Source organism: Caloenas nicobarica, chromosome 2 (genome assembly GCF_036013445.1).
Source record: "Caloenas nicobarica isolate bCalNic1 chromosome 2, bCalNic1.hap1, whole genome shotgun sequence".
Lineage (NCBI taxonomy): Eukaryota > Metazoa > Chordata > Aves > Columbiformes > Columbidae > Caloenas > Caloenas nicobarica.
In genome coordinates, this window is record NC_088246.1 from 78,210,139 (window position 1) to 78,236,987 (window position 26,849).

Here is a 26,849-nt window from a genome sequence, read left to right on the forward strand (position 1 = left end):
CATCTGTCACAGATCACACGCATAATTTCAACTTAAAGTCAGCCGTCATTCCTCTATTTTCTTCCAAGTGTATATAAGCAGTCTGAAAACTCCAACTTATTCAATTCCTGACTAAGACCTTCTGCAACTTCTGAGGCAACGGCCTCACAGTCAGTGCCTTAACTGTCATAGTAGCACGCACTGGAAGAAGAAAGGATTCACAGAAACAAAGACCACATCCTAAGGCATCCATACAGAGAAGCTAGGCTTAAGTTGAACAAACAATTTGTAATACGCAAGTAGGCAAGAGGTTCACCAAGGAAATCTCTGCAATGCAAATACTCTGAACAAGACTCTCTATGTTCTAAAATTAGAGGCATCCCACTATTTAGGTACCGTGAATCCAAAATGAATCTGAAGTTTAAATATCAAGACAAATGCTTCATCTACAAAATAAACAAACAAACAAATAAATAAAAACAGATGGGATTTTTTGGGTCAGCTCAAGTTTTTTGTTCCAAAATTTAAGGTTTCCTAAAAGGGAAAAATCTCACACTGTTGCACATACTCAATTCATAATTATCTATTTTAATAGCATGATGGTACAGAGGAGAAGAAAGAAAGAAAAGAACACAAGCTGATGCTACATTGCACGCTCCCACTGTCCAAAGCATGAGCTGAAGTGGCTATTCATTGGCACAGAGATCAAATAGGACCAGTGGAATACAATGTAACAAGACCACATAATTACGAAAAAAAATTAGTCATGACAGGAAGAATAGCTTTTTATAGACTTTTTGATATATAAAACAGTACTAGGATATTTCTTACTGTGAGTGTGCAAAGATTCTGATGAAATTGATTGGAAGAAGTTGTATACTCTCTGATTCTGCAGAAAAGCTTGCGATGTATTTGAAAATAGCTGCCTGCAAGTTAAATGAGAGATGGTTAAACTGCAAGTAATATTCCATAGGAAGAACACAAACACTTACTACAGTACCATTTAAGAGCAAAATAGGCTCTTAATAAAAGAAGTCCAAACACTTGAACTTGCATGTTCAGCATAAAAAAATGTTAAATGCTACTTCGGAGCTTTGTTGTTCAGTTCTAGTGTAAGGTCAGAGTACAGCCAATACAAGAAATTGGTACGATGAATTTTTTTTTAATGTGAAAGGTATATGCTTTTGGGCCATCCCAATTCAAACGTTTTACACACCTATGACATTTTATCAAAGAAGAGTTCGGACTCAGTCAAAAAAGCACTGCACTTTATATTTTAACATTTAATTTCCCAAAACAACATGCCTGTTCCTTACATATGCTTATTTGGTTAAATACAAAGTTGAATTCACCTATAATGTTGGTATTTGAGCGTCAAGTACCCTAACTCAAGAGACACTGTCTAACTTGATGAATAATTTGTTTTGAAGAAAGTTGAAAAACCTGGACAGGAAAGAATAAACATAACAAGGTATCTGTAACAAACAAACAGAACAGGGAGGCTCCCGCAAATTCATATTGCTGTTCTGAGTTACAGGTTTGACCAACGAGTCCCACACCCCAGCAAGCACCCTCACTGCTAGATAGAACGTTATGAGGTATGGGCCATTTTCTTACAAATGTGTGAGCTACATTTAATTTTACATACATGCTTCACTATTACTGTTTATTCTTTTCCAAATTCTGCTCTTTCATTCTTTTCTGTCATAAAATTAGAACACAGGTGCTTTGAGTTACTGTTTCTAATACTTCTAAATATATCCTTGTATAATGGAGGCAAGACCCTTGCTGAAGTATCAATCATTGCCATGTAATGTTGCTCAGGAAAACTATTTTCATAATTGTATGATTACTTCTAAATAAGTAATCCATCAAAGTCTAATAAGAGCCTCAATTTAAAGGAAAAAAAAAAAGTTAAGGGTATCTATTTCATCATTGCCTTCCCATTTTCTTCAGAAATTGTGTTTAGACAGCAGAATTTCCGCTGTCCCTAAACGTGATCTAGTTTTTATTTGCTAAAATATTTACCTGATTATGGGCTCAAGATCAGCATGCCTTCGTTCTTCCCTCTTCTGAAAACCCTGATTTAGTGCTCTTAAAATAGTCTTGTCAAACGCTTCAGAAGACAGTTCCTTTGGGAGCTGAGAAAAAGGTTAAAGTTAAAAAATGAATAGTTGACATTTTAAAGACTATATTTGTTCACCATCAGTCTTTATACCTTTTGGTATCAACAAGAAACTCTGTTGTTCCAGTTTAAGTAAGGTAATTTACAGACTAAAGGTACAACAAATCACCATAATTTAGTTCTGCTAGAGAAACACTTTGCCGTAAAGCCTCACATCAAATCCAGAGGTAAGCAGCTTTAAAGCTCTATTTGAAAGAACGACATTCAGAAATTTATCCATACTATGTTCTTTTCCAGAGTAATTTACAGCCTTTTTTGATTTATTTCTTTAAATCTTTCACACTCAGAGAGTAAGTCTAAAAGTAACACAAAAAATTACCAGGGAGGACTGAATGCACTGTACTCACTATCATCACTTAGCTAGATTAAATTAGGTTACAGAAACAAGAGTAGAAAGGAGACTGTTGAAGTTATATAATACAGTAGACTGCAGTGGGCAATTAATTGAAATTAATCAATAGCAAGTCCTTCTCTGGTTACTATTAATGCTGAAATTTCTTATGAAAATTCATAACTGTTTCCAATGCCAGCATTACAAAAACAGGTCTTCTAACGTTCTAGCTCAGAAGGCAAAGTTCTTGCTACTAAAGACCATGTCTACTTTAAATGAAAACCATTCCATAGAACAAAGATTTTTCACATTTACCACTTCCAAAATAATGTACTTAAGTACATGAAAGTTGATAAAATTTGTTAATAATAATAATTTTAAAAACCCCACACAAAACCAAATGAACAAAACTACAAAACCAAACCACAAAACCCCCCAACTCTTTTAATTTGGGGGCAATTAAAAGTAAACTGCCATAGTAAAAACACTTTATTTCCTAAAGTTAAAAGCTATTGCTAATCTGATTAACATCTGCCATCAGTTATGATTAACCACACTCAGTAATTTACACTAGAGAAGCATCCTCCTCTTGCATATCTGGAATACACCCAACACAGAGTGCCAGCTGGATTATACATTCTGCTAGTGGTACAACAGCAAAGCACAAAGTAATTATTTCACTGAATGAAGTGCTACTAATAGAGAGACACTATGTCCAATGCAGATAATTGCTTGATAACATACATAAAAGGAACTTCCGGAATCCAGACAGCGAGGTGCTGATAGTCTTAGATTAGTACAGTGCTGTAGCACCTGAAGTGTATTAAATACAGAACCACAAAGGAGTGCTGCGAGCAGCTTTTCTTAACTGACCCCTTCGGCTTTAATATGTGCTACTGAGGAACTCTGACTAAAGAATTAGTCATTACCAACCAAATGGTACCAAAAAGCTACTGCAGAAGCACAGGGATGAGCAAACCTCGTGTCCCAGTGTTTTGTATTTAAATTTGTCTCCAGAAACAGCCACAACATTTTTTAAAAAAAATTTTAATTAAAAGGAAATCAATTCCTTCTGTAGTTAAAGATTCAGAACTATACCGACCCAAGATTAGGTTCTTACTATCTTCACTTCAGGTAATGAGATAGCCCTGTTCACTACAAGCTTGTTACTTCTTCCACATATGTGGTAATTTCCTACATGCAAAGAACTTTTTATGCTTATCACCTAAGAGAAAGTGCTCTTTAAATATAAAGCATCCAAGTTATCCCATTTGCTACCTTAGTTTTTCCCAATGATGCTTCAATTCTGAAACAATTTTTACAGCTATCTTACTCCAATCACCCACAACCTTACAATAACCTATCAAGTATTTTGATCATTCTTTTCTGTCCCTAGGAAATTGCCTAGGAAACAATGCCATGCAGACTGGAAATAACAAAAAGCCAAGGGCTTTTTAAAGCGAGGTATAAGTTTTACCCTACTTTGTTTAATGATTCTGTCTTTCTTCTCTACTTATGCCTATCACACTAACACAAACCAAATATATTTTTCAGCTGTGAACATTCTCCACAGAACTCAGCAAACTTGTAGCAGCCTGTGGTTGTCTTCTTCTTGTCCTGCCAACTTCTACACCACCTGCTACACCACTTAGACACACACAAGTCTATGGGGCCAGATGGGATCCATTCAAGGGTTCTGAGGGAGCTGGTGGAGGTGCTCAACAAGCCAATTTCCATCATTTATCAGCAGTCCTGGTGAACTGGGGAGGTCCCAGTTGACTGGAAGTTGGCAAATGTGACGCCCATCTACAAGTAGGCCTGGAAGGAGGTTCCGGGGAACTACAGACCTGTCAGTCTGACCTCAGTGCCAGGGAAGGTTGTGGAGCAGCTCATCTTGAGTGCCATCATGCGGGACATACAGGACAACCAGGTGATCGGGCCCAGTCAACATGGGTTTATGAAAGGCAGGTCCTGCCTGATCAACCTGATCTCCTTCTATGACAAGGTGACCCGCTTAGCGGATGAGGGAAAGGCTGTGGATGTTGTGTATTTAGCCTTCAGTAAAGCCTTTGACACCATAACCAACAGCATTCTCCTGGGGAAGCTGCAGCTCATGGTCTGGATGGGTGAACTCTGCAATGGATAAAGAACTGGCTAGATGGCTGGGTCCAAAGAGTTGTGGGGAACGGGGCCAAACCCAGTTGGTGGCCAGTCACGAGTGGTGTTCCCCAGGGCTCAGCACTGGGGCCAGTTCTGTTTAATCTCTTTATCAATGCTTGGGACAAGGGGAACAAGTGCGCTCTCAGTAAGTTTGCAGATGACGCCAAGTTGGGTGGCAGTGTTGATCTACTGGAGGGTAGGAAGGCTTTACAGAGGGATCTGGACCGGCTGGATCATTGGGCTGAGGCCAGTTGTATGAGGTTTAACACGGCCAAGTGCCAGGTCCTGCACTTGGGTCACAACAACCCCAAGCAGTGCTGCAGGCTTGGGGAAGAGTGGCTGGAAAGCTGCCTGGCAGAGAGGGATCTGGGGGTGTTAATCGACAGCCGGCTGAACATGAGCCATCAGTGTGCCCAGGTGGCCAAAAAGGCCAACAGCATCCTGGCTTGTGTCAGGAACAGTGTGGCCAGCAGGACTAGAGAAGTGATTGTGCCACTGTACTTGGCACTGATGAGGCCACAACTTGAATAATGTGTTCAGTTTTGGGCCCCTCACCATAAGAAAGACACTGAGGTGCTGGAGAGAGTTCAGAGGAGGGTGACAAAGCTGGTGAAGGGTCTGGAGCACAAGTCTGATGAGCACCTCAGTGAGCTGGGGCTGTTTAGCCTGGAGAAAAGCAGGCTGAGGGGAGACCTGATTGCTGTCTACAACTACCTGAAAAGAGGATGTAGCATAGCATAGCAAGCCTGGCTCCTCCTCCTACCCCTCCTGACGGCAAGTAGGTACTAGAGAGTCCATTTCGGAAACTGGTGTTTCTCTTTACTTGCCAGGTAGGAGAACAGGAGGCATGCAGTTGAACACTCATCCCAGAACTGCACAGGATCTCATATGACAGTCCTGTTTTTAAGGTTCTCTTCAGGAGTGGAGGCATGTACCCTGCGTTGTGGGACACCTCATCTGCAACCAGACATGCCACCCATAATTCAAATCCTCACAAATCAAGCCCTGGTCACTCTTGGAACTATATATTCCAACTGGTTCAAAGCAGCAGTGAATATTCACTGCTTCATTTCCACAACACTAGAAAACATAATGTGGATAACTGAAACGGTGAAAAAGACAACCACCTTTGTACAGTAACTGGCTTTACACTTGCAATTAACATGGCAGTTAAGAACACCAGATGCTATTAAAACATGCCCAAAAGAGATCTTTCATTAGTGACCTGAGCTGTGAGGAGTTTAAATATAGAATTTCTTAGAACAAGTGGAACTCAAAATATTAGACACTGGCAATGAAACAGTTTGAGGTCATCGCGCTCATGGGGTCTACCTGTGGTTTCCGCACACAAATGCTTTCCCTGCTTCGGGCAGAGGAGAGAGCAACCTAGAAAACTTTGACGTTTTTAACTGCACGCCGAAATAGTTGCTAGTTCAACTCAACTCTCAAGTTTAACTCCTTGCAACAGTAAATATGCCTGCCTTTGTTCTACTGAAGAATACAACAGTAAAATTAAAAACTATTATGCTCCTGGCTCTGCCTTATTAATTAAAAATGACAAATTATACTGTTAAAGTCATTCTAACGGGGACACCAATAAGCAAATGAGCAGTGCTTTTACCCATATGCTAACTCTGTGGGGAATACTAAAAACTCATCTTATAGTTCTATAGTAGTTCAGTTGAAACTGTAAGAGCAATTTCAGACGAAACCAATGATCTCCTCCTGGGAAACTTCCCAAACATTCTGTTGAGCTTCTTCACCTGCCAAGCTGCTCCGCCACAATATATGTGATTTAAATGGTTAATACAATTGTGAAGTACAAAAATCTGGTAGCATACTTTTGTTTCTCTGATTACATCCCAGAAATCACAGCTCTCTTAGACTACTTCTGAAGTTATAAACCTGATGTGTAAACACTACTTTTATACTTCAGTACATACTTTTAGGAGGAATTCCTGAAGCTCCTGGTGTGTTTTTGTTACACATGTTACTGAAAGATCAGACCAGGTTACCTAGTAAGGAAAGGAAAGAGAATGAGAAAAGTTTCTTTTTCCAAATATCATATCAGTTAGGTGATCTTAACATTTCCATAAATCTGACCATTTCAGTACAAGAGTACACAGAGATAAATAAATACCAGGCAAAACAGAAATAATGGTGTACTTTTTCAAAGATGCTAATTTTCAGTGCACATTTTAACATCACCTTCTTGTTATTTGTAGCTAAAGAAAGTTTTAACAACTTCAGATAAATGCAACAAAGTCCCTGAAGACTACTGACTTATTGACTCAGAAAGAAGGCAGGTAGAAGGCTTCTTAATTACAGGACGTGTATCAAATAGACATCATTAACGGCAAAAAACAGGTACCAGAGAAAAGGACTGTAGGTCAGATAGGCTGGATTGAGCTCTTGCTGCCATTATCATGAATCAAAAACAAAAAAAGCAAAAAAAAATCTCTCCTTGTTTACTTTGCCTATAAAATAATTTTATCTGCCTTAGGCTTGAACCTTACATGGTCATACAGAAGCTGTTGTAGGGTACAATTCATAAGAAGTACTGCAACTTAATAAAGAAGTTACTCAAGAATCAGGCAGCATTTTGGTACATGGTTGTATAAAATTTCAGTACCTTATTGTTCTGACACAACATGCAAGTAGTAAACCAGCACCTTCACATGTATATTTTGAGAAAAAAAAGAAGTAAGCTTGGTTACATGAGTGCTGCCTGGCTCTAAGCACACTTCTGGGCTTAAGATTCCTATTACATGCATGGGAAGATTCTGAGTAATGGGAGCGGACATGGCAATTACAAACATTCATTCACTCCCAAAAGTTGATAGGATAATGTCAAATACCAACTGCCTTCAGCCTAGTCCCAGAAACGCCAACTACTTTTGGTGACCTCAGTTGGGAAGCCATGACTGTAATTGCTGCTATAACCTTAAAAAGCAGAATCTGGGCAAGCACAAAATGATCTGCAGTGAGGCGCAGAGTATATACCTGCACAGATGAGGAGAAGAAACTCTTTCCTAAAAGAACTGAGGTGGAGGAGTTTCAAGCTTACTCAAATACTTCCCAGAATATCTCCACATTATCCTTTTAACAAAGACATTCAAAAACACTGTCAAATCCATCTATGTGCTGAATTTTCAAAATAAGTTTTGTGACTGACTTTAAAAATTAATAATCTATATGGGCATTCTGTAGAAAGCTTTCCTATCTACTATTGTGTTTTACTAGTACTCAGTTCGTAGACTATTTGGACAAAAGAGCTATGACAAGATTGAAATACTTGGGCAAGTTAACCTTTAAGATTTTGAAGGCTAAATTCCACATTACTGTCCTCAGCAAAAGAAGAGTGCAGAACTTTTTGCAAGTTTCACCTTCAGACATGATCAACAAGGTATCTGTTGACACTACTTTCCTTCAAAACCAGAAGTAGTATATATGTCAATTTAATTTTAAGCTTCTTCTAATACCAGAAATAGAAAACTCTATAATTCAAATCCATTTAAAGAATGCAATATCGGCCTTTGGGATCAACACATCAGTTTTCAGCTAAAAATGGCATTTTTTAAAGTTTGCCTCTTCAAAGAGCTCCTATGACCAATGTCAAATGGCCAGTTAAAATATTTGATCTAAAACATTCTTTTGTTCGGAGAAAAAAGCCAAACTTTATGTTCAAATCTGGTATACTACCAAACTCACATCTATTGGCCAAATGACTCATAATGTCAGTCAGTCCTTGCTAAGAAAATTACTACTTTGATTCAATTAGAACATCACCACCAACAGTCTTAGCAGCTATTCCTAAACACATATAACCTTTAATACCAGAACCCAATACCAAAAGCTTCCTTTCCAAAGTAGTAAGAAGCAGAGTTTCAGTTTTGTTTTAAAATTCACTGACATAATTGTTTTACATGTTGCCTCTGGATATTACAATATATGAAGACTGTACTAGGTAGGTCTTTGAGTTTGTTGACATTTTTAGGTTGTTTGCATTCACCTTAAACAAACAAACCGCAAAACAAATTAACTAACCAACCCTAAGTTTTGTCAAAAAACACAGGACCCATCCTCTCATGGTAAACACTCATGAAAGAGATTTAAGATGACCACATAATTCCAAGCAATATATAACTGCAGACACAAGAACTGCACTCCTATGCCACTCGAGCAAACAATCAACTAGTTTTAGAATTCTTTGTGATGCTTACCCCAAATTAGCAAAAGCCAGGTTTCCTGAAGTGATGTCACAGACCTGGCTATTGCTGGTGTTTTACACCTTATCACCTTATGCCCACAATTACACAAAACACCTGATCTGTACACAGAATCCAAGAGAATTATAGGATAATTCCAGGAATCTCTGATGGCCCTAATGTAATGCAAAATTGCCTTTCGAGGAGGCATTTGAAACAAGCTGTATATATCTACGGTATACAGGTACCATGAAGACAATTACTTCAATATTCTCGAGGTTATTCACTTACTTTGAACGTGTACTCCAAATGTTTGTCAGCCCTTTTTCTTGGTACTCCTTTCAAGGTTATCTTCTCAATGTGTACAGCTGAAAGAAAAACACCTTATTGTACATGCCAAAATTACCGTTTGAAAACATATCTACTTACCTAGCCACTCTGAGAATCACTGTATTCTACTTAGTGATCCACACAACCACACTCTTTCTCAGATGCTATTTTACTATAACAAACTGCAGGGGGCAGGTGGAGCCTTGTTCTCATATAAAGTATTTCTCTGGCCTGACAACAATCCCTTCATTGCAGATGATGGGAATCTGTGCATTACTCAAAATCTTATTTAGACTGAAACTCACTTAAATCCAACAATATAAAAGCCAGTGACAGTGCCTTCCACATCCACATTTCTGAAACATCAAGTAGTAATGAGAGCAAACTAAGGCAGAAGAACCACACTTCTGAAAGGCACTTTGGTGGAAGCAAACACTTGGGAAAGGCCTGAAGGGGACAGAAATGAGTGTTAGCAAAGAGAAAATTAAGAGAAGAAGCAGAGGCTACTACAATCATATTGTAAAGAGTATCATTAGATCGAACTGAAAAGGAAGAAAGGTACTTTAAAGTCCTTGCTGCTTTAACATTCCTTTTCCCATAGTCTACTGTATTCAGGGATAGGCAAGTTCTGGCTGTGACTTGGTAAGCAGCAGCACCATATGGCCTTCAGGGTCTGGAGGTTTTCTTGAGGGCACATAGCATTTTTCAGGTAACACTCTATAACAGGGTGTCAAACTCATTTTCACCGGCAGTCGCATCAGCTTCATGGTTGCCTTCAAAGGGCCGAATGTGATTTTAGGACTGTATAAATGTAACTACTCCTACATTTGTACAGTCCTAAAATCACATTCGGCCCTTTGAAGGCAACCGCAAGGCTGATGCGGCCCTCATCGAAAACGAGTTTGACACCCCTGCTCTATATAAAAATCCTCAAATAGCTGAAATGGGCTTTTCACTTTTCCTGCTATGCTGGCCTAAGGATTCAACATAATTTTATTCCTTTACAAGCATGAACACAACCTTACATGTAAAAAAATTTGTTTTAAAAAGTTTCACCAGCCATCACACCAACCAGCCCCACAACCAGCTTCCTTTCAATGCCTGTGAACTTTTTCTTTTTTTTTTTTTTTGGGGGGGGGGCGGGGTGTGGAAGGGAGGTGGTGCTACCAGTTAATGTTTCCCTTTCAATTTCTAACTGCATGTTCACATGGGATACTAAAAAAAAAAAAAAAAAAAAAAAAAAAATCAACCTCCTACAAGTGTATGTTACAAATCTTATTCTTGGAGATTAGCTAACAACCACTTCATCTAACTTAAACATCTTTAATGAATTTTGTTAAAACTACAGTTCAAGTACTATGCCCATCAAACATGTCAGTTCTAAGAGAACTAAGTATTAGCAATTTCCTTAAAGGAACAAAAAGCCAGCATATAAGCCTAGTGATAGTGTTACAGCTTTCAATTCTTTTAGTAGAAAGACTGACAAATACTGAGTGTGAGGGTGTATGCTGGCTGTAACCCTCTACTTGAGAGCGAGAGCGCTAGATGATCAGTTAATGAAGATTAATTATTACAAGCAAAGAAATCTGTGATAAGGATGCCAGACAATAACATACATCCATACGCCATGAAAAGACAAACGTTTAGTGACCTTTTTACCTGTCTGGTAGAGATACAAGCACTGTTAGAAAAAGGACTATGGTATAACATGAGTTTTGGTGCAGTAAAGTTTTGTAATGGCCAGCGTTAAAACTGATATACCATTAGCTGAGTTGCTATTCAGAAGTTAATTAAAAGTTGATTCCCATGACTAGAACAGGGAATAGTGATTTAAATTGCGTTTCACTACATGCACATATTTAGCATACATAACTATGGAAACTAACACTATTAGCATTCAGAGACAAGCTTCTTTTCTAATGAGATTGTGTTTAAACTATTTAATGTTCTCAATGCTAAATATATTTGTCCTCAAGTATAAAGAAGTTTTATTACAAAACGTAGTATTATTCTGATCCTTCACTGTAGTTTCTAACTATGATAACACAAATGCCAAGAAATATTTAAGCTCTTCACTAGATTCAACTATTCCACTTTTCTGTGTTTCTGGTATTTAATTCAAGAACATTGTTAAAGAGAGCCTCCCTTTGTGTTTCTAATTTGTGAATATGAACACTTTGAACTCTAAAAGGATTTGAAACAGGTTTGTTGTCTGTTATCTGCCATAATCTTTCTCTGTTTTTCTGCAAGGAATTAAAATACTCAAATTGCCTGCCTTCAAAGTGTAATTAAATCTTCACAGTAGAGACAAAAGGACATTTATGAGGACAAAAGGATAGCAATAGTTTTTCCAAATTGCCAGCTCTTCACTATCTGCAGGATAGTGTAGACTAATTTTGAGATTTGCTAATCTTGTCAGAGAATAAAGGGTAAGAATAAATATGTTTTCAATAATGCTCATTTCTTCAAAGAGAAGAAACTACTGGCAATTGCACAGAAGAGTTCTGTTTACAGTCTGAAGCCTTGTTCTTGTTCTCCCCAATAGAGCCAAAAGACACTTCAGTGGAAAGCCTCTCACTCCTCCAAACTACCACCTTCTATAAAATCTCCTAATGTGTTTTTATTTTTTAAGACTAATCACACACAACTGAATCAAGTAGCAAAAGCTATCCACTGTTTCACAGTATCTTCAAGTTTAGTTTTGCTTCAAAAAGTCTAAGCATCATTAATACAATTGCATTAAATTTTCTTTTTTCCCCCCAAATCCCACCTCTTTCCTCAGGAGGAAGCCCATCTGCAATCAGTTTTTGTGCACACAGTTACTAGTAGTTAGCAGCTAACGAGCATGACAACTTGTTTATAATAAAGACCAGTTAGGCAGCAGAGAAGATATTACACTTAAAGTCACTGCAGTTTCTCATTCAGATGAACAGCAAGACAGATGCAAGATTTCTACAACTCCAGGCAGAGTTTAGCGTTCAAAAAAACCCCTCAAACTGATCCTCAAAAGAAACCTCAGGCAACATACCTTCTCGCTGAGGTCTATGGGAAGCCATTGGTAGTCCATCATGAGCTGCTGTAGTTCGTTCTAATAAACTGGTCTCGTTGCTTGACATGCAGTCACCATGGGAAAAGTCATTCTAAATTGAGAAGGAAAAAAAAAAAAAGGAAGTGTCTTAATAGAATGTATATTAAAGCTTGCTCTAAGCAGCAGAAATTAAAAAAACAACCACCACCACCTCATTATTTGGTGTTCTACAGGAAAAAAACCTGAAGTTCTTGACAGTGGTAAAAAAAGGTAGCCATTAGCTATTTCTGTTCTTTTTTATCTATCTGTTTCTCAACTGTCAGCTATAAACTCCAATGTCTCACTGACCTTATTTTAAAAACAGAACAGGGTGGGTGACAGAGTATGTGCCTTTAGGGTCTCTCATGCTGGATAATTCAAGATCATTAGCTCAGAACTTCAGTGCTAATTTACTGTTTCTATGAATTCTTTCAATAACTAACGCATGAAGTCGTCTACTCCCTATACGCTAAACATAATCTCAATTTTATGCATGCTGTATATCTTCAGCCTGCCACCTCTTCTATGTAGGAAATCATGAGTAACTGTTTGGACAGTCTAACAGGACATATGGTCCTTACAGCTAAATCCATGCACCTCTTACTTAAATAAACATTCAGAATGCGATCACTTGCCACCCAAATCCCCTCTTCCATAGAGAAATGGACAGACTGAAAGCTCATCTCCCCCCACATTTGCATGCAGACTTCAAAATTATATGCCAAGAATTACTACTGTTATAATACAGTGCCTAAGGACAGACAGAACAGGAAATCATACAAGACATAACACAGACAGATACATAAGAAAGAACGAACTAGGCTAACAATGATAAACTAGAGAAAAGTATTAGATGACCGTGGACTTCAAATACAAGAACCTAAAAAATTTTTCCCAAATTAATATAAAACATTGATATATCAATTTACATATTCCTCAATGACCAGGTCTTGTTAAAAAACTAAACCGACCAACCAAGATAAAATTCAGAAATGTTTTAAAATGTCCAGTGACTTTAGATGCAAATGCTTTTGCCAGTTGATCAGTGTCATTTCATGTTTCATGTTTCAATGAAATGACACTGCTTATAAAGATACATCCACAAAAAATAGGGAGTACTAGAAGCTGCTAGCAAGTTTCTGGATTAATCTATTTTAAGTAAGGCACCTCTATTTATTTGTAACAAGTCCTGTAACATATGAGCTTAGCAAGTACCTAAATGCCATCGATATGTAAATACCATATCGATAGTAGCGGCAGCAGTGCAGAGGGGGAGAGAAGGTGGTTTGCTGTTTAGCATCACAAATCAATCAAATACTGTTTTTAGTAAGCACTGGAATCTAAAACAGAGGGTAGGTTTCTTGGGAAAGCTTTCAAAAGAAGCAAGTTAAATAGAGGACACTCAATGCACTGCAAATATTTAGCAACTGGTCTGCATGAAAACTAGAAGGTAGATAAGTATTTATCTTATTAGTAGCTCTATAAGAAAAAATTCCTGGGAGAAATGGATACTTTTGGAATAGACATATATTCGAAGTTTAAAGTCTGTTCCTCTTATTCAGGATGAAGAATACTGCTCCACTGAAAGAACTTCATAGAAGATGGACAGAGGAAAAATATAAATCTTCAGACAGTACTCTTATTTTTAAGTACAGGAAGCATAACATTCTGGAAATAAGTGCCAGAACAGATGAAGTTTTGGGTTGGTTTTGTTTGTTTGGTTTGGTTTTGGTTTGGGAAGGAATTTTTTTTTTTTTCCTGAAGGACTTGTGCAACGTGATGGGACAAACCAGTAGACAGAACAAGTTACCTTGTTTGGTACAGAGGACACCAAGACCATCACAAAAGACAGATCAGCATGAGGAAGCACAGAGGTGTCAAAAGACCTCAGAATTCCCTTGCAGTTTGTGAATTCTTCAATGAACTTCAGATTTGACAGATGTACCAACTAAAGCTTGCTTCACCTTACTAAACCACCTTTACATCATCTATAGCATGGGTACAAACAGTGGCAACTCCTCACAATGCATTCGACTCATTTAGGACCCAGTAAGTATCAAGGCAGCAAGACTCCCTTCATCTAACTTTCACCAGTCACATCAACAGCAGTACACAACCAGCAAGTGAACACCTACGTGCCTTTAGACTGCACTACACAGTCTGAAGAACTGAACGTTTAAGCTGTTTCATCTAAATCAGGGTGTGTTTTGTGTTCTATGCTGAGTGTCAGTAATTTCAGGTTTCAAAGCAACCAGACTTAAAACATAGAGCATACTTTATTTTCTCAAGATGAAACTCACACCAATCCCTAGTCACTCAGCAAACAATCTCAGCAAACTTAACTGATCAAAACAGTGCTTCAAGCTTCAAACATCTAATACATTCTTAGTGCAATGTCAGATTTGAAACAAGAAAGGAAAATAGATGTATATCAACAAGATTGCATTTCAATGGCTTTAGCAAATTTCCAAGTTTAGTTTAATTAAAAAAAAAAATTAAAATCACAAGCATGCTCTGGAGAGAGCCACTTTCAGATCTCCTCAAAACCCCCGCTGACACTGTTTTGTCAAACATTTCATAACAACCGTGGACATAACCAAACCCAAATACTTCACTTTTTAAGTGTTAACTCATGGTCATGCATTATTCACAAAACTGTTGGCATGTGAGCATCAATGTTACCCTGTTAAAACTGTGATTCCTTTAAGACTGTCCATAAAAAGCACTACTACTACGATTAACTACCTCTGTCTGAACTACCTGAAAAGTTTAGTACATTTTTTGGTATGAGAGTCAATGTCTTCCTAACATGAAATCAAACAACTGAACCAAGATTTCTAGAGAAGATCAATGTCAATTCTCTGGCAGAGGTAAGGTCTTCCTTAAGCTACAGCCACATGCTTTGCCAAAAGCAGCTTTGATATCTTTCTTTCACACTGCATGCAGAAGATAACAGACATCTGTATTAACTCTGACAGAGACTTTCAAACTGTTCAAGTTGGTTTACTTTTCTAAGATGTCTTTTTCCACCTTTGAAATCATGAACATAAGAGCTGAAAGCAGTGCGTCACTCATTTGAAGGAACAAGCTGAGACTTCCACCTAATCAATTACTTATTTTTTAAATTCACAAATGGATCTAAAACCAAACTTAAAGTCAGACCTTCTTTTGCCTTCAAAGTCAGGCTATTTGTTTTGATTAATGGAAAAAATAAATTACAGTCTATTCTAATAAATAATTGCTAGTTGAGCAGTCAAAGAAATTGTTAGTAGTTTTTAGAAGAAAGGTGTGGAAATAAGATTTACTTCAAAGATGTATTCTGCTCAGCTCATGTTGAAGAAGCATTAAGTATTTCTGCCACACCTCTTAACACTACAAAACTGCTTCTCACCCAGCATATACATCATCTTTGTAACAGTGTTCAGACATCTTTGCAGAGAATTATTCTAGAATGGTTACTTTTCTATCCATGGCAGCATTCTGTATCAAGTGAACTACATCCACATTTGAAGGCTCCCTCTGAATTGTAAACTTACATGGTTCCAACCTGTACTTAAACAAGTCCTGACATTGATGATTTTATAAACCATCATAACTGTAAAACAGTTCAAAATTTATTCACTTGAAAAATTCTTCACCTAGAAAGTTAAACCAGCAATACGTACTGCATGTATTCTATGAATTATAGCTTCCACAATCCCCAGTGGAATGCGGGAGGTAGACAGCAGGGTAATCCAGGGCAGTCACAGCTTCGCCGTACAGTTTACAGCCTGCAAGGGTTGTTTCTGTGCCAGCTCCAGTTCCTATATGACCCTGCATTACAACTCTTCTCATTGGGTGTTAGTTACTGTTACAGTCCTACCTCCAACACTCACACATAAAGAAAATACAAGTGGCACTGTCAGAGCAGACAACTCTAACATGCAAGTGGAAAGTCAAGGCAGGCTGGAGGGTAAATGAACAGTGAGAGTGACATCACGGCCTGCTACCTGGTACCAGTCACACCACAGGCACAAGTCTTTTAAAACTTAGTATGCTGCCAAGGAATTCCTGTTGATGTTCACGCTGTATAGCACTAATTGTGCTAGTCATTTCCTGTCCATTAATAAAATGTATTCACACAGCACATGCAAGTGTAAGGTTAATTCTTACATAAGCCTTTGTTACTGTAAGGCTTTTGCATGCAAGGATTCACTGCGGCTCACAGTTCTGCTGCTAATGATTAAAATACAGTGAAGCAAGAAATGTGGGTGGCCCCAAACCAGTTGCCAGATAATTAATTTAATAATCGCACAGATCTTTGTGACAGGCCAGAGGATTAACTACTTTTCTCCTTGAAAGTGAAATTTGCTATAAGAGCACTCTAAAAATTGTCTGCTCTCACAATCTACCCCAGAGTTTTTTTATCTAAGACATCTTTCCTCATATGGCTGAAAGCCAGTACCATATTAATAAAACCCACCTATTACTTGAGATGTTTCCCATGACTGTAAGGACAAGCACCAAATACCTAAAGTGTGGAGTCATCCTGCTCGGAAGGATGTTGCTCTGTATAACTAACGTATGTGAGCTGAGCAAATCTCTCAAATACACATGACAGACGTCCAAACTCTGCCTTCTATTAACATAGATGGCTGATCAAAAAATGTCATGCTGGTATTGGTTTGGCAATATGTCATGAAATCCATTATTGGATAGGCTTCTAATCATCATGAGGAAGTGATTGATGCACGTTAAGTATTCTGACATTTGCGCTGCACTTTCATAAAAGAACTATTCATGCATCAGCTCTGATGAGCGCTAACAAGGGAAACCTGCTTAGAGCAGCTGGCCTGCTTGATTAGTTCTACATGCCCAAATATAAAGCTTATTTTGCTGCAAGACTTCAGTAAATGTGCTGTTAGGGACACCACTACTTAGACTTGCAGGCTGTGCAGACGTAAACTGGCACAGCTCATTCATTCATGTTCAAGTGGGAACTGGCAAACAAAAACAGATGAAAGAAGGCACCTTGGAAGAATCAAGATCTAACTCATGATCACAAGTTATCAACTACAGCATCTGTACCTTAGAGAAATTTGAGTGATATCAGAATAATCATTAATAGATGTGATGCCAGTTACAAGACCAAAGCAATGATTTCCTTAGAACAATCCTTACAAGCTACCACCCTTCCTGCTTCACAGCCATGATACACAGATACATACCTATGTAGCTACATTAGCACAAAGGCTAAACATCACTTCTAAAGAAGCAACAATCAGCTGAAACTGCATGTGTACTTGTGTGCTGCTGAACCCTCTGGATGACAACAGCAACAAAGAGGAAGCCTGTGTGCAACTGTATCGGCACACTCTTACTTGCTGTTACTTGAATGTATAGATAGAACATTGATGCCATCTTAAACGGAAATCCAGCGCATGCATTTGATGCTCACAAATGCAAACATACAGGGCAGCAATGCTTCAAAATCTGTTTAACGCCGACAACTGTTGATGCAACAGGTTGTCTCCCATGCAAAAAACCCACTACTGTCTTGCATAAGCTGCTAGCCAAATGCAAGACCACAACTGAAGACAACTGCCCACCTGACATCGCTGCTAAGTTACGCTTCAGTTTGCAAGCTTTCAACTACACAATGTCACTGTCCAATTGATTTGAGATGCAGAGAGCTGTCCTACAGACTAAGAACAGAATTGACCTCAAGATCTAAGACCACAAAGAACTACCAAATGATGTCTCTTTTGGCCACAGCCAAGAAACAACTTAAATACTTCCTTGTTAACTTACCTTTTCATGTGCAAAATAAACCTCCAGAACAATAATGCTTATTCCACATAGAATCACAGGCTGGAGAAATGGGCTGACAGGAACTTCATGGAGTTCAACAAAGGGAAGCACAAAGCCCTGCACGTGGGGAGGAAAAACTACAGGCACAACACCAGCTGGGGCCTAACCAGCTAAAAAGCAGCTTTGCAGAAAATAATCTACCTACCTATCTGTACATATACACACCTGAAGGGAGGGTGCAAAGAGGACAGAGCCAGGCTCTTCTCGGTGGTGCCCAGTGACAGGTCCAGAGGCAATGGGCACAAACTGAAACACAAGAGGTTCCCTCTGAACATCAGGAAACACTTTTTCACTGTGAGGGTGACCGAGCACTGGCACAAGTTGCCCAGAGAGACCGTGGGGTTTCCATCCATGGAGACACCCAAAAGCCAACCTGGACATGGTCCTGGGCAACCGGCTGTAGGTGGCCTGGCTTGAGCAGGGGTCGGGGAAGGGGTGGACAAGATGACCTCCAGAGGTCCAAGCCAACCTCAGCCATTTTGTGGTTCTGTGACCAGACATAAAATCCCATAATATGCTAAATAAAAGCCTGGCTGGCTGAACGTAAGGTTCAAATGGATAACCTGCAACTGCCCTATTAACTCACATCTAGTAAGCAAGACTAAAAAGAGAAAACGCACAGTTGCCCAAGAGTACTTTTAGGCATATTTGTTTAGTGAAACTACTTTAAGAGCCCACCTGTAAGAGGCAGCAACAAAACACTGCAACGGATACAGAAGCCTTGTGAAAAAAACAAACCATCAGCTGATTCAGGGAGGAAAAGCACATCATATGACAGCTTCAGCAATCTCATATTGACCAACTTGTAGCACTGTGAAATCATGACGATTTTGAGACAAGAGCATACCAACCTCTTACACAGCATGAACAACTCCAGCTATCAAGGCCTCTGGCAACTACACTTGAAGTACCAGATGTGTCAGCTACAGCAATGATTTAAAGTGCTGGGGGAATACCACACCTTGTGTTTGCTGTTAGAGAAACACAGCATGTTCTTTCTCTAAGTCTCATCTGCACCTGAGCTTTTAACTAGACTTAAAGCACAATTACAGTCCACCCTAGCCAGACTATGACAAAGTAGAGAACTTGAAGCTATAGCCAGCAATGCAACAGTTTAGATCTTACTGCATTGCCAGCTGGTTGCTCATCCAACTTTGTACAAATTCAGTATTGTCACAATTGTATCTTGAGTGATTAAGCGATTACTTTAATGTATTAGTTCAGACTGAATGCAAAAAATTATTCTCATAATGGCCTAGAGTGACAGAAAAATTTAGAAGAACATTTGCCCCTTAGGAGTGGTTCCCTGAAGTACAATTAGTACTGAGAGAGATGATGCCTTCATTACTACTTTTAACTACCAGCAAAGGTTAACACGTCATTTTGTCCAATTTTTGAACTCAAAAGGTCTAAACAGCATAGTTCAGAAGTATTCTGTCAGGTATGGCAGGTTCCGAACAACCGAAAATCTCTGTCATGTTGTTTTCTCACTCCTGAGACACTTCCCAAGGCATTAAATCTCCTTTCACTATAAAAAGTATTTTTACTTCCTCTTCCCAAAAAGGACAAGATTAAGAGGCTGAGGAAAGACAAGAACACAGTTTCCAGCCAAACCTCTGAGCTTGTCCTGTGCGAGCTTCGGTCTCTAGAAGTATACACACTTAAGATGTGAAGGGTACGACAGAAATTCACCAAGTCTGGGAGGAAAAGTAGACATTCAGTATTAATTACAGTTAATGGTGAATCAGCTGTAGTGTTTCCTACAGCAGCTGTGACTGGATACTGATATTAACAAGTAAATGAGGTAGGAGAGACTTAGGTAGCCAGAATCCTACAGACTTCAGTGGTTTCATAGATACAGCCATCCTGCTGCTGCTGGCTGCATCCTTTCCTGTAGCTTTTTAGAAAGCGCTCAGAGTCCTCAGTATTCCAAGCCCAGTGAGATCCTGCTATCTACAAATAGTCAATATTGGGCAACACTGAAAACCGGACCACAGCTTAACAACAGCAATCTAACTGCAAGCATTAGGAAGCCGTGGGTATATTTTCAGCGCTCCCAGTGCTCATCTAATATGTTGGAGAAAAAACTAGCACAGAAACTGATTAATCTCAGCACAGAGGCTGATTAAGCCTGGCATAAAGGGACTGGGCAAGGCTACAAACTTGTCCTAACACCTTGTATTTAGAGCTGAACAACTAAAACCAACTGAGAGCAGTGAAATTTTGTACCCCACAGTTTCCTGGAGCATTAGCATGCACATTTAGACAGAGGTCTTTCATTTTAGGCATTGTATTTTATCTAGTTATGAATTATTGTCCAAATTATTTCCAGTAATGTTTCTGGAAATTGTTAACTCCTGTTCAGAGACAAAGGTGTTGGATTCACTAAGGGAGCCAAAATACTTATCTGAGTATGCAAAACCTGTAAAACATTAGTATTTTCCTGGAGCATACCACCATTTAAAAGATCTGTGCCAAGAGTAAATGACATTTTCTAATCTTCCTGTCTGTTATTTAAACCAAACTCTGAAGACACACTTTCCCTTATGCTCAACTCTATGACACCAAAAAGAGTGCACTGCAGCTTCAAAATGGGATTGCCTTTATTTTTGTTTTCACAGAGCTCTTAGAGTCTAAAATTAAGTTCTACTACCTTATTCTCCTGCAAGTCACTGAAGATCAATCATAAAGCACTCTTTTAATTTGGAGACAAAATATCCTATAAATAGAAGCCTACTAAGAAAAATACTCTGTAAATAGAAACTTTCCCTTTGTTTATAAGTAGAGACATTTTCTATAAAGAATCCTCCAGCCAGCTAATTAGAATACTATTCGGCAAACCATTATCTCTAGGAGACTGCTTCTTTCAATAGAACCTATTACTGTCAAGTATGCCTGATTAAATGCTTCAGTGTCTAACGCAAGCCACATTTATTATACTAGCGTATACTCAGACCTCCTTCAGTGTTTCAACATTCTGATCTCATATCTTGGATGTGATGGAGCAAGATAGGCAATAAAGTCAAACATCTTTGATACTAACGCACTTATTAAACAATTATAATCAACACAAGAATTAATCTGTGTGTTCTGATACTTAAACCAAGATACAGTGATATTAGCAGACTCTTTGCACATCAGTGCTTGTTTTATGACTACAGATGTGAATGCTGCTGATTTATTCTTCAACTTTAGATTCAAAATTCATATTCTATACCACTAAATGTACCAATGACTTTTTTCTTCCAAAAGGTGTTATTATAAACTACATGGTCATTTAAAAATCTGCAAATATTATCAAGTGTTTCTACCTTAAGTAAGAGAAAAAAAGTATTTCAGAACACTTTCTTATAGAGAAAAAGTATATGCAATTACATGGCAATCCTACCTCTGCTCATCCCACTCCAACAGTCCTATCTCCTACAACTTTTGAATTTATCGGCCATTTCCAGCTATATTTGTTAACGTGTATCACCAAGAAGTGTTAAGTTCTTAAAGGATCCTTCAAACAGAGGACTGAAAAGAGCAGCAATCCTGTTAATCCTTTGTCAAGAAACAACTTTAATGTGAGCTCAACCTTATCAGGCAGCACAGATCCTATCCAGAAAACATAATCCAAATGATGGGAAAAAACAAACTGCTTTATATTGTAGAACCTCTCAAATTCTGCTGCTCAGTATAGCTAAATGTTAAATCTCCCTGACACCTCGAACCAAGCCATTTTGTTAGACACGCCACATGCAGTAACCGTCCTTGCCCTAAGGAATTCAGAATCTAAACATAACACATAGACCACCTGGTTCAATTCCAGGTTGAACTCCATCACCTCTGTAGCTTCATCTCACATCACCGTTGCTTGCCACAGGTACGTATTATTTCACGGGTCATGTGAACAACAGCTCTCCTACCACCTTCAGACTGTTCCGAAGACATGAGCTGAGAAAGCCCCGAAGTGTTAAGGACGGGAAGCCTAGAGCTGAGCTAGCAGCCTCTCAGCACAGAACTTCTCTTGTGGTTTATCTTCTCTGTAAACCGGGCACACCACAGCTCCTCTCGGGGCAGGCCCCGCTTGCGGCAAAGCGTTTCTGCAAAGCCCGCCGGGCGAATGGCTGCGGGCTCCGCAGCGTTCAGGGCAGGGACAGCTCCTCGGACCGACGCCCGGCGGCGCCCGCGGCGGGGGGCAGGGCCGGGGGGCAGGGCCAGAGGGCCGCTCCAGGCCCGCAGCAGCGGGCGGCACGCGCCGGCACGCCGCCCTCCCATTGGGCGGCCGCGAGCGCGGGCCCACTCCGACCTCCGGGCGCGGCGGGAGGGTCGGTGCGGAACGGCCGAGACCCTTCCCGTTACGCAACCGAGGGCGCGGCGCCTCCCCTCCCCCGGCGGGACGGAGGGGAAACCGCCCTGCGGGCACGTGACCAGGAGCGCAGGCTCCGTCGCCGCCATCTTGAATGGGGGCGGGAAGCAGCGGGGAACATTAGTCACCGCGGCCCTGCCTGGGGAAGGGTCTGGCGGAGCGGCTCGCCGGGGGTCCGGCCCTTTCGCCCCCACCGGCACGGCGGGGAAGGGCGGAAAGGAAGAGGGGCTGTGCCCTCATGGGGAGGCGCCATGATCGATCCGTCCTGCCCGCAAACAAAGCGAGAGGTCACCCGCTCCCGCCGGGCCGCTACGGTGCTCTCTGGGCTGGGGGTGTCCCCCTTTATTCGTTCTTCAGCCCCCTCAGAACCTGGCTGTCCCTATTGAACGGGGGAAGCGAAGGTCCGAGCCCTCCCAGGCGCGGCCATTGCTAACCGTGACAGGACCCGGCTGCCCCGGGCACTTCCAGCGGGCGGGCTGGGGCACGGCCGGGCCGGGGGCAGCGCCAGCACCGCGGCGCTGAGGTGAAGCGGCCTGAGCTGCGCGGCTGCTGGACACGTGGCCACAGAGCGGGTTATAACCCAGCTGCCAGCCCAGCCCTGCTGACCCGAGGCCAGCTGTAGAAAAATTCAAAGAGCTCGTTACGAACCGTTTTAGTTCACAAATGCAGAGCCCTGAAGGCACTTAAATTTCAGAGATTAAAGGAGGATAAAAAGCCTGTGGAGACCTGACAGGATTTTAAATCAAGTCAAATTTAACCATACAGCTGCATGCTGCCAGGGAAGTCTTTAAGCGTGCTACTAACTCCATTTCCTCCAGCGTCTTATCTGCAAGGGTCACACCGTCCCTGCGAACGTGAAGTGAAAATACTCAGCAGAAACCCACCAATCCCTCTGTTCCCTGTCAGCCATTATTTCCCAGAAGAGGCTCTGCTGTATTTACAATTTAACCATTGGGAAAGGAGAAAAAGCCTGCAGAAGGGATGCTGTTTCAGTTCTGTGTGGACTAGGGAATATGTGATGTGCATGTTCAGCCAAGTTGATTTGGGTCTGTCCATGTTTCCTGAGTAAACGAAACCACAACTTGGAAGGCTGCTTTTACACCAGAGCCAGAATGCTCCACAAACCAGACTTCAATCCCAGTAGCTCATGAGAGCCTGATCTCCTAATGCATTTGGTGGGACACACAGAGCAGCTACTGATGTGCCAGTTTCAGGCAGCAAGTATGTTTCTAGTTATTAGCACTTCAAACCCAGCAACAACAGTGTCAGTCTTACCACTTCCTGCAACTCAACCTTCTCCCCTTGAAGATGGACTTCCAAGACTCGTTTTGGGATAGAGCTAGACTTGATGCAGGTCAATGAACTAAAATAAACACTGTTTGGACTTATGCTACAAATTCATTATGATTTCAGTACCATAACATCAGCCCACTAGTTTATGACCTGCCAAATGTGCTTTGGCCTTAAAACAATACAAGCATTTACTTAATGTATTTGAAGGCTTAGAAATTCATCCCTGTCTCCTCCAAGAACTCCTCAAGAGCATATCCTGTCTTTATCAAACAGAAAAAGGGCCATTCCTTTCGTATGGCAGGCGCTATAAAACAGTTTTCTAGGAGTGGCTGAATTGGATAGCACTGCAAGTCAACTTAGCAACAAAACCAAAAAAACCCAACCCCTAACTGCTTGGTACCTTTTCTCTTAAGTACCCAATGAAAACCTGGTGTGTGCGGTTGAACAGCATTATAAACACCCATCTTCCAGCCTTTTCTTCTTCTTTGCATGAGAGGCCATCTATAGACCAAAATCTGCAGAGCTCCAACATGATGGCTTGGTTACACAAATATGGGGCAGATTTTAAGGCCAGCACTCGTCAAGGGGGCAGCAATTAATGGCAATGGGGGAAAACCTGAGTTTAAACACAGCTGCTGCACAGGACAACGCTTCAGTGCCATTCATTGGAAGTCTTCATTCTCAGTGACAGCCACCTTCCAGCAACAAGTGGCACATCTGCTTTCAAGATGTGCTTTGCGTTTCCTGACAGCCATCCAGAAAAGCAGCTTTTCTCTTAACAGAAGCTCCAGTTGTGACATTTTAATTTACTTCTTTAGTAAAATGATTAACACCCCTTCCCAAATGTCTTCAGTCACCTTACCGAATGGGGCTTTTCAGAGAACCAGCCTTAGAGCCGCAACCTGACTACTGCCCTGATCCTTGCCAAATCCAAGCCTAAGTCTCATTTGGGGAGGGGAAGGGGCAGGGAACAGGTTCCACAGAAAAATTATTTCAACACATTCTATTGTTTTAAGCCCCTAGAGAACACGCTCTTAGGCCATATGGTTTCTATCTAGCGTTATTATTATTTTTCTACAAGTTTAGTCAAGCTGTCGATTGTACTTCTGCATGGTACAACTTCTTCAACGGCCTACAGCACATGAGGCAGCCAGTCAAGCTGTGGCAGTAACCCTGCACCCTGCGCTCCAGCGAGGCAGGATTCAAAGAGCAGCACTCCAGAAAGCATGGCAGGTTAGAAAGAGAAATCCTCCCTCACGGATTCTACTATGTCATAGTCAGGCACTGTCACATCACAACAAGAAATTCGTACTAGAAACTCTACAGCAGCTGTGGGGGTGGCCTGGGCCTACGCTGCCAAGGGAGGGGGTGAAGACAGGACAAGCACCGAGGCAAGACGGGAGGTGCCACATCCCAGTAGAGGGCTTCAGGGAAAGGTAAGTGGCTGCCCTCAGCTCCTAGAAAATCGGGAGGGGGTGAAGAAAGGAGAAGGAAACCGCCTGACGAGATGGCGCAGCAGGGAGAGGCCAGGACGCGGCGTTACCTGGGCTTGGTGGCGGCCGAAGCCCTCCTCTTCCTGGTCCCCGCATAAGGCCCTCCGCAGCCGCTCCAGGTGCTCCCGCAGGGTGACCCGCTGGTGGAAGGAAAAGGCCGGGTGCAGCGAGGCCATGGTGAAGAGAAGCAGCAGCTCCTCCTGCGCGCCGAAGCCCAGGCCCTGGGCGGCGGGCAGGCTGGCCTGTCCGTTTTCTCCCGCTCCGTCCATCACCACCACCACGTCCTCCTCCTCGGCCCCCTCCTCCTCGGCAGCGCCCGCTTGGGGCCGCCGCGCCGGGCAGCTCTGCAGGATGGAGTCCACCTGGGGCAGGAGGCGGTGGAGGCGGCCGGCGGCCTCGCGGTTCTCGGAGCCCAGCAGAGCCAGGTAGACGATGAGCTTGGAACGCACGGCAGGGTCGCGGAAGTCACCGAGCTGCCCGGGGTCGCTGAGCCCGTTGGCCTTCGCCTCTGAGTCGCGGAGGCAGTGGTAGTCCTTGCGGGCCAGGTCTTCCAGGCAGGAGCCCAGGAACCGCAGCTCCAGCGGGTTGCACAGGTCCAGCAGCCCCACCATGAACTCCAGCCGCTGCGCCGAGCCCAGCACCAGCCCGAACCACTCGTACACCGTCTCCTTGTCGATGCGGGCCGCCGCCGAGCCGGGCCCGCCGCCGCCGCCCGGAGCGGTGAGCGCGGCGGGAGGTGGCGGCGGGCCAGGCCCAGGCCCCGGCCCAGGCCCCGGCCCCAAGCCGTGCAGCTGGCTCGGCCTCTCCAGCCCGCACCCCCTCCCCGCGGCGGCGCCTCCGCGGGCCGGCGCCCGGGGCACCTGCTGCAGCTGGAGGTGACAGTCCAGGGCACCGCCGGGCTCCTTCAGCCCCAGCCCCGCGGCTGCTGCTGCCGTCACCTCTTCCACCGCCGCCGCCTTGTGGCTCGTCTGCTTCAGGGGCAGCTTCATCTTCAGCATCCTCGGCGCGGGGGAGACGCCAGCATCCGACGGGGCCCGGCGGCGGGGGGGGACGCGGCGCGGCCGGGGGCGGCGGTCAGGAGGAGCCGCTCATGCTGCCGCGGCCCTGCCGGCGCGGGAGAGGCGCGCGCGGGGCAACGGTCCCGGCGTGTGCGCGCGGGGGGAGTGGGCGGGAGGGTGGGGGAAGGGCGGGCCTCGCTCGCGGCGGCGTCTGCGGCTCCCGGCGCGGCTCCCGCTCCCCCTCCCCCGCTTTCCCCGGCGCCCGTGCGCGCGCCCGGCGGCCCTCGCGCGCGCAGAGCCGCAGGCGGCCGTTGGCGTTGGCGGCTCCGGCAGGCGCGGAGTGAGGCCGAGCTGCCGGCGGGGGGCAGGGCAGGGGGACACGGCCGGGAGGGGGCGGGCCCGGCGCTCCTCTCCGCCTATCAGCGCCGTCGACGTCAGCGCGCTCGGCAGCGTGCGCGGCGCCCGGCGCCGCCAGAGCCTGGGCAGGGCGGAGCGGTGCGCCTGCGGCAGCCGCCCCGCCTGGGGCGCGGAGGGGGAGCGCGGCGCGGGGTCCCGGCCCCGGGTCCCGGTCCCGGTCCCGACAGGCGGAGGCTGCCTCCGCCGC

General features: G+C 42.7%; 1 protein-coding gene across 4 annotated transcripts in view; it reads right to left on the reverse strand.

Moving 5' to 3' along the window:
- The window catches only part of ZCCHC2 (zinc finger CCHC-type containing 2), a 43,936-nt gene extending 17,585 nt beyond the window's left edge, over positions 1-26,351 (reverse strand). For all 4 annotated transcript variants that reach the window (XM_065629673.1, XM_065629671.1, XM_065629672.1 and 1 more), the window contains exons 1-6: positions 25,298-26,351; positions 12,222-12,333; positions 9,155-9,231; positions 6,599-6,670; positions 2,008-2,120; positions 811-905 (exon numbers count right to left, since the gene is read on the reverse strand). In XM_065629673.1, the coding sequence (XP_065485745.1) occupies positions 811-905; positions 2,008-2,120; positions 6,599-6,670; positions 9,155-9,231; positions 12,222-12,333; positions 25,298-26,245 (1,417 nt within the window). In that variant the 5' untranslated portion in view covers positions 26,246-26,351. The remainder of the gene's footprint in view (positions 1-810; positions 906-2,007; positions 2,121-6,598; positions 6,671-9,154; positions 9,232-12,221; positions 12,334-25,297) is intronic.
- Between the last annotated feature and the right edge of the window lie 498 nt (positions 26,352-26,849).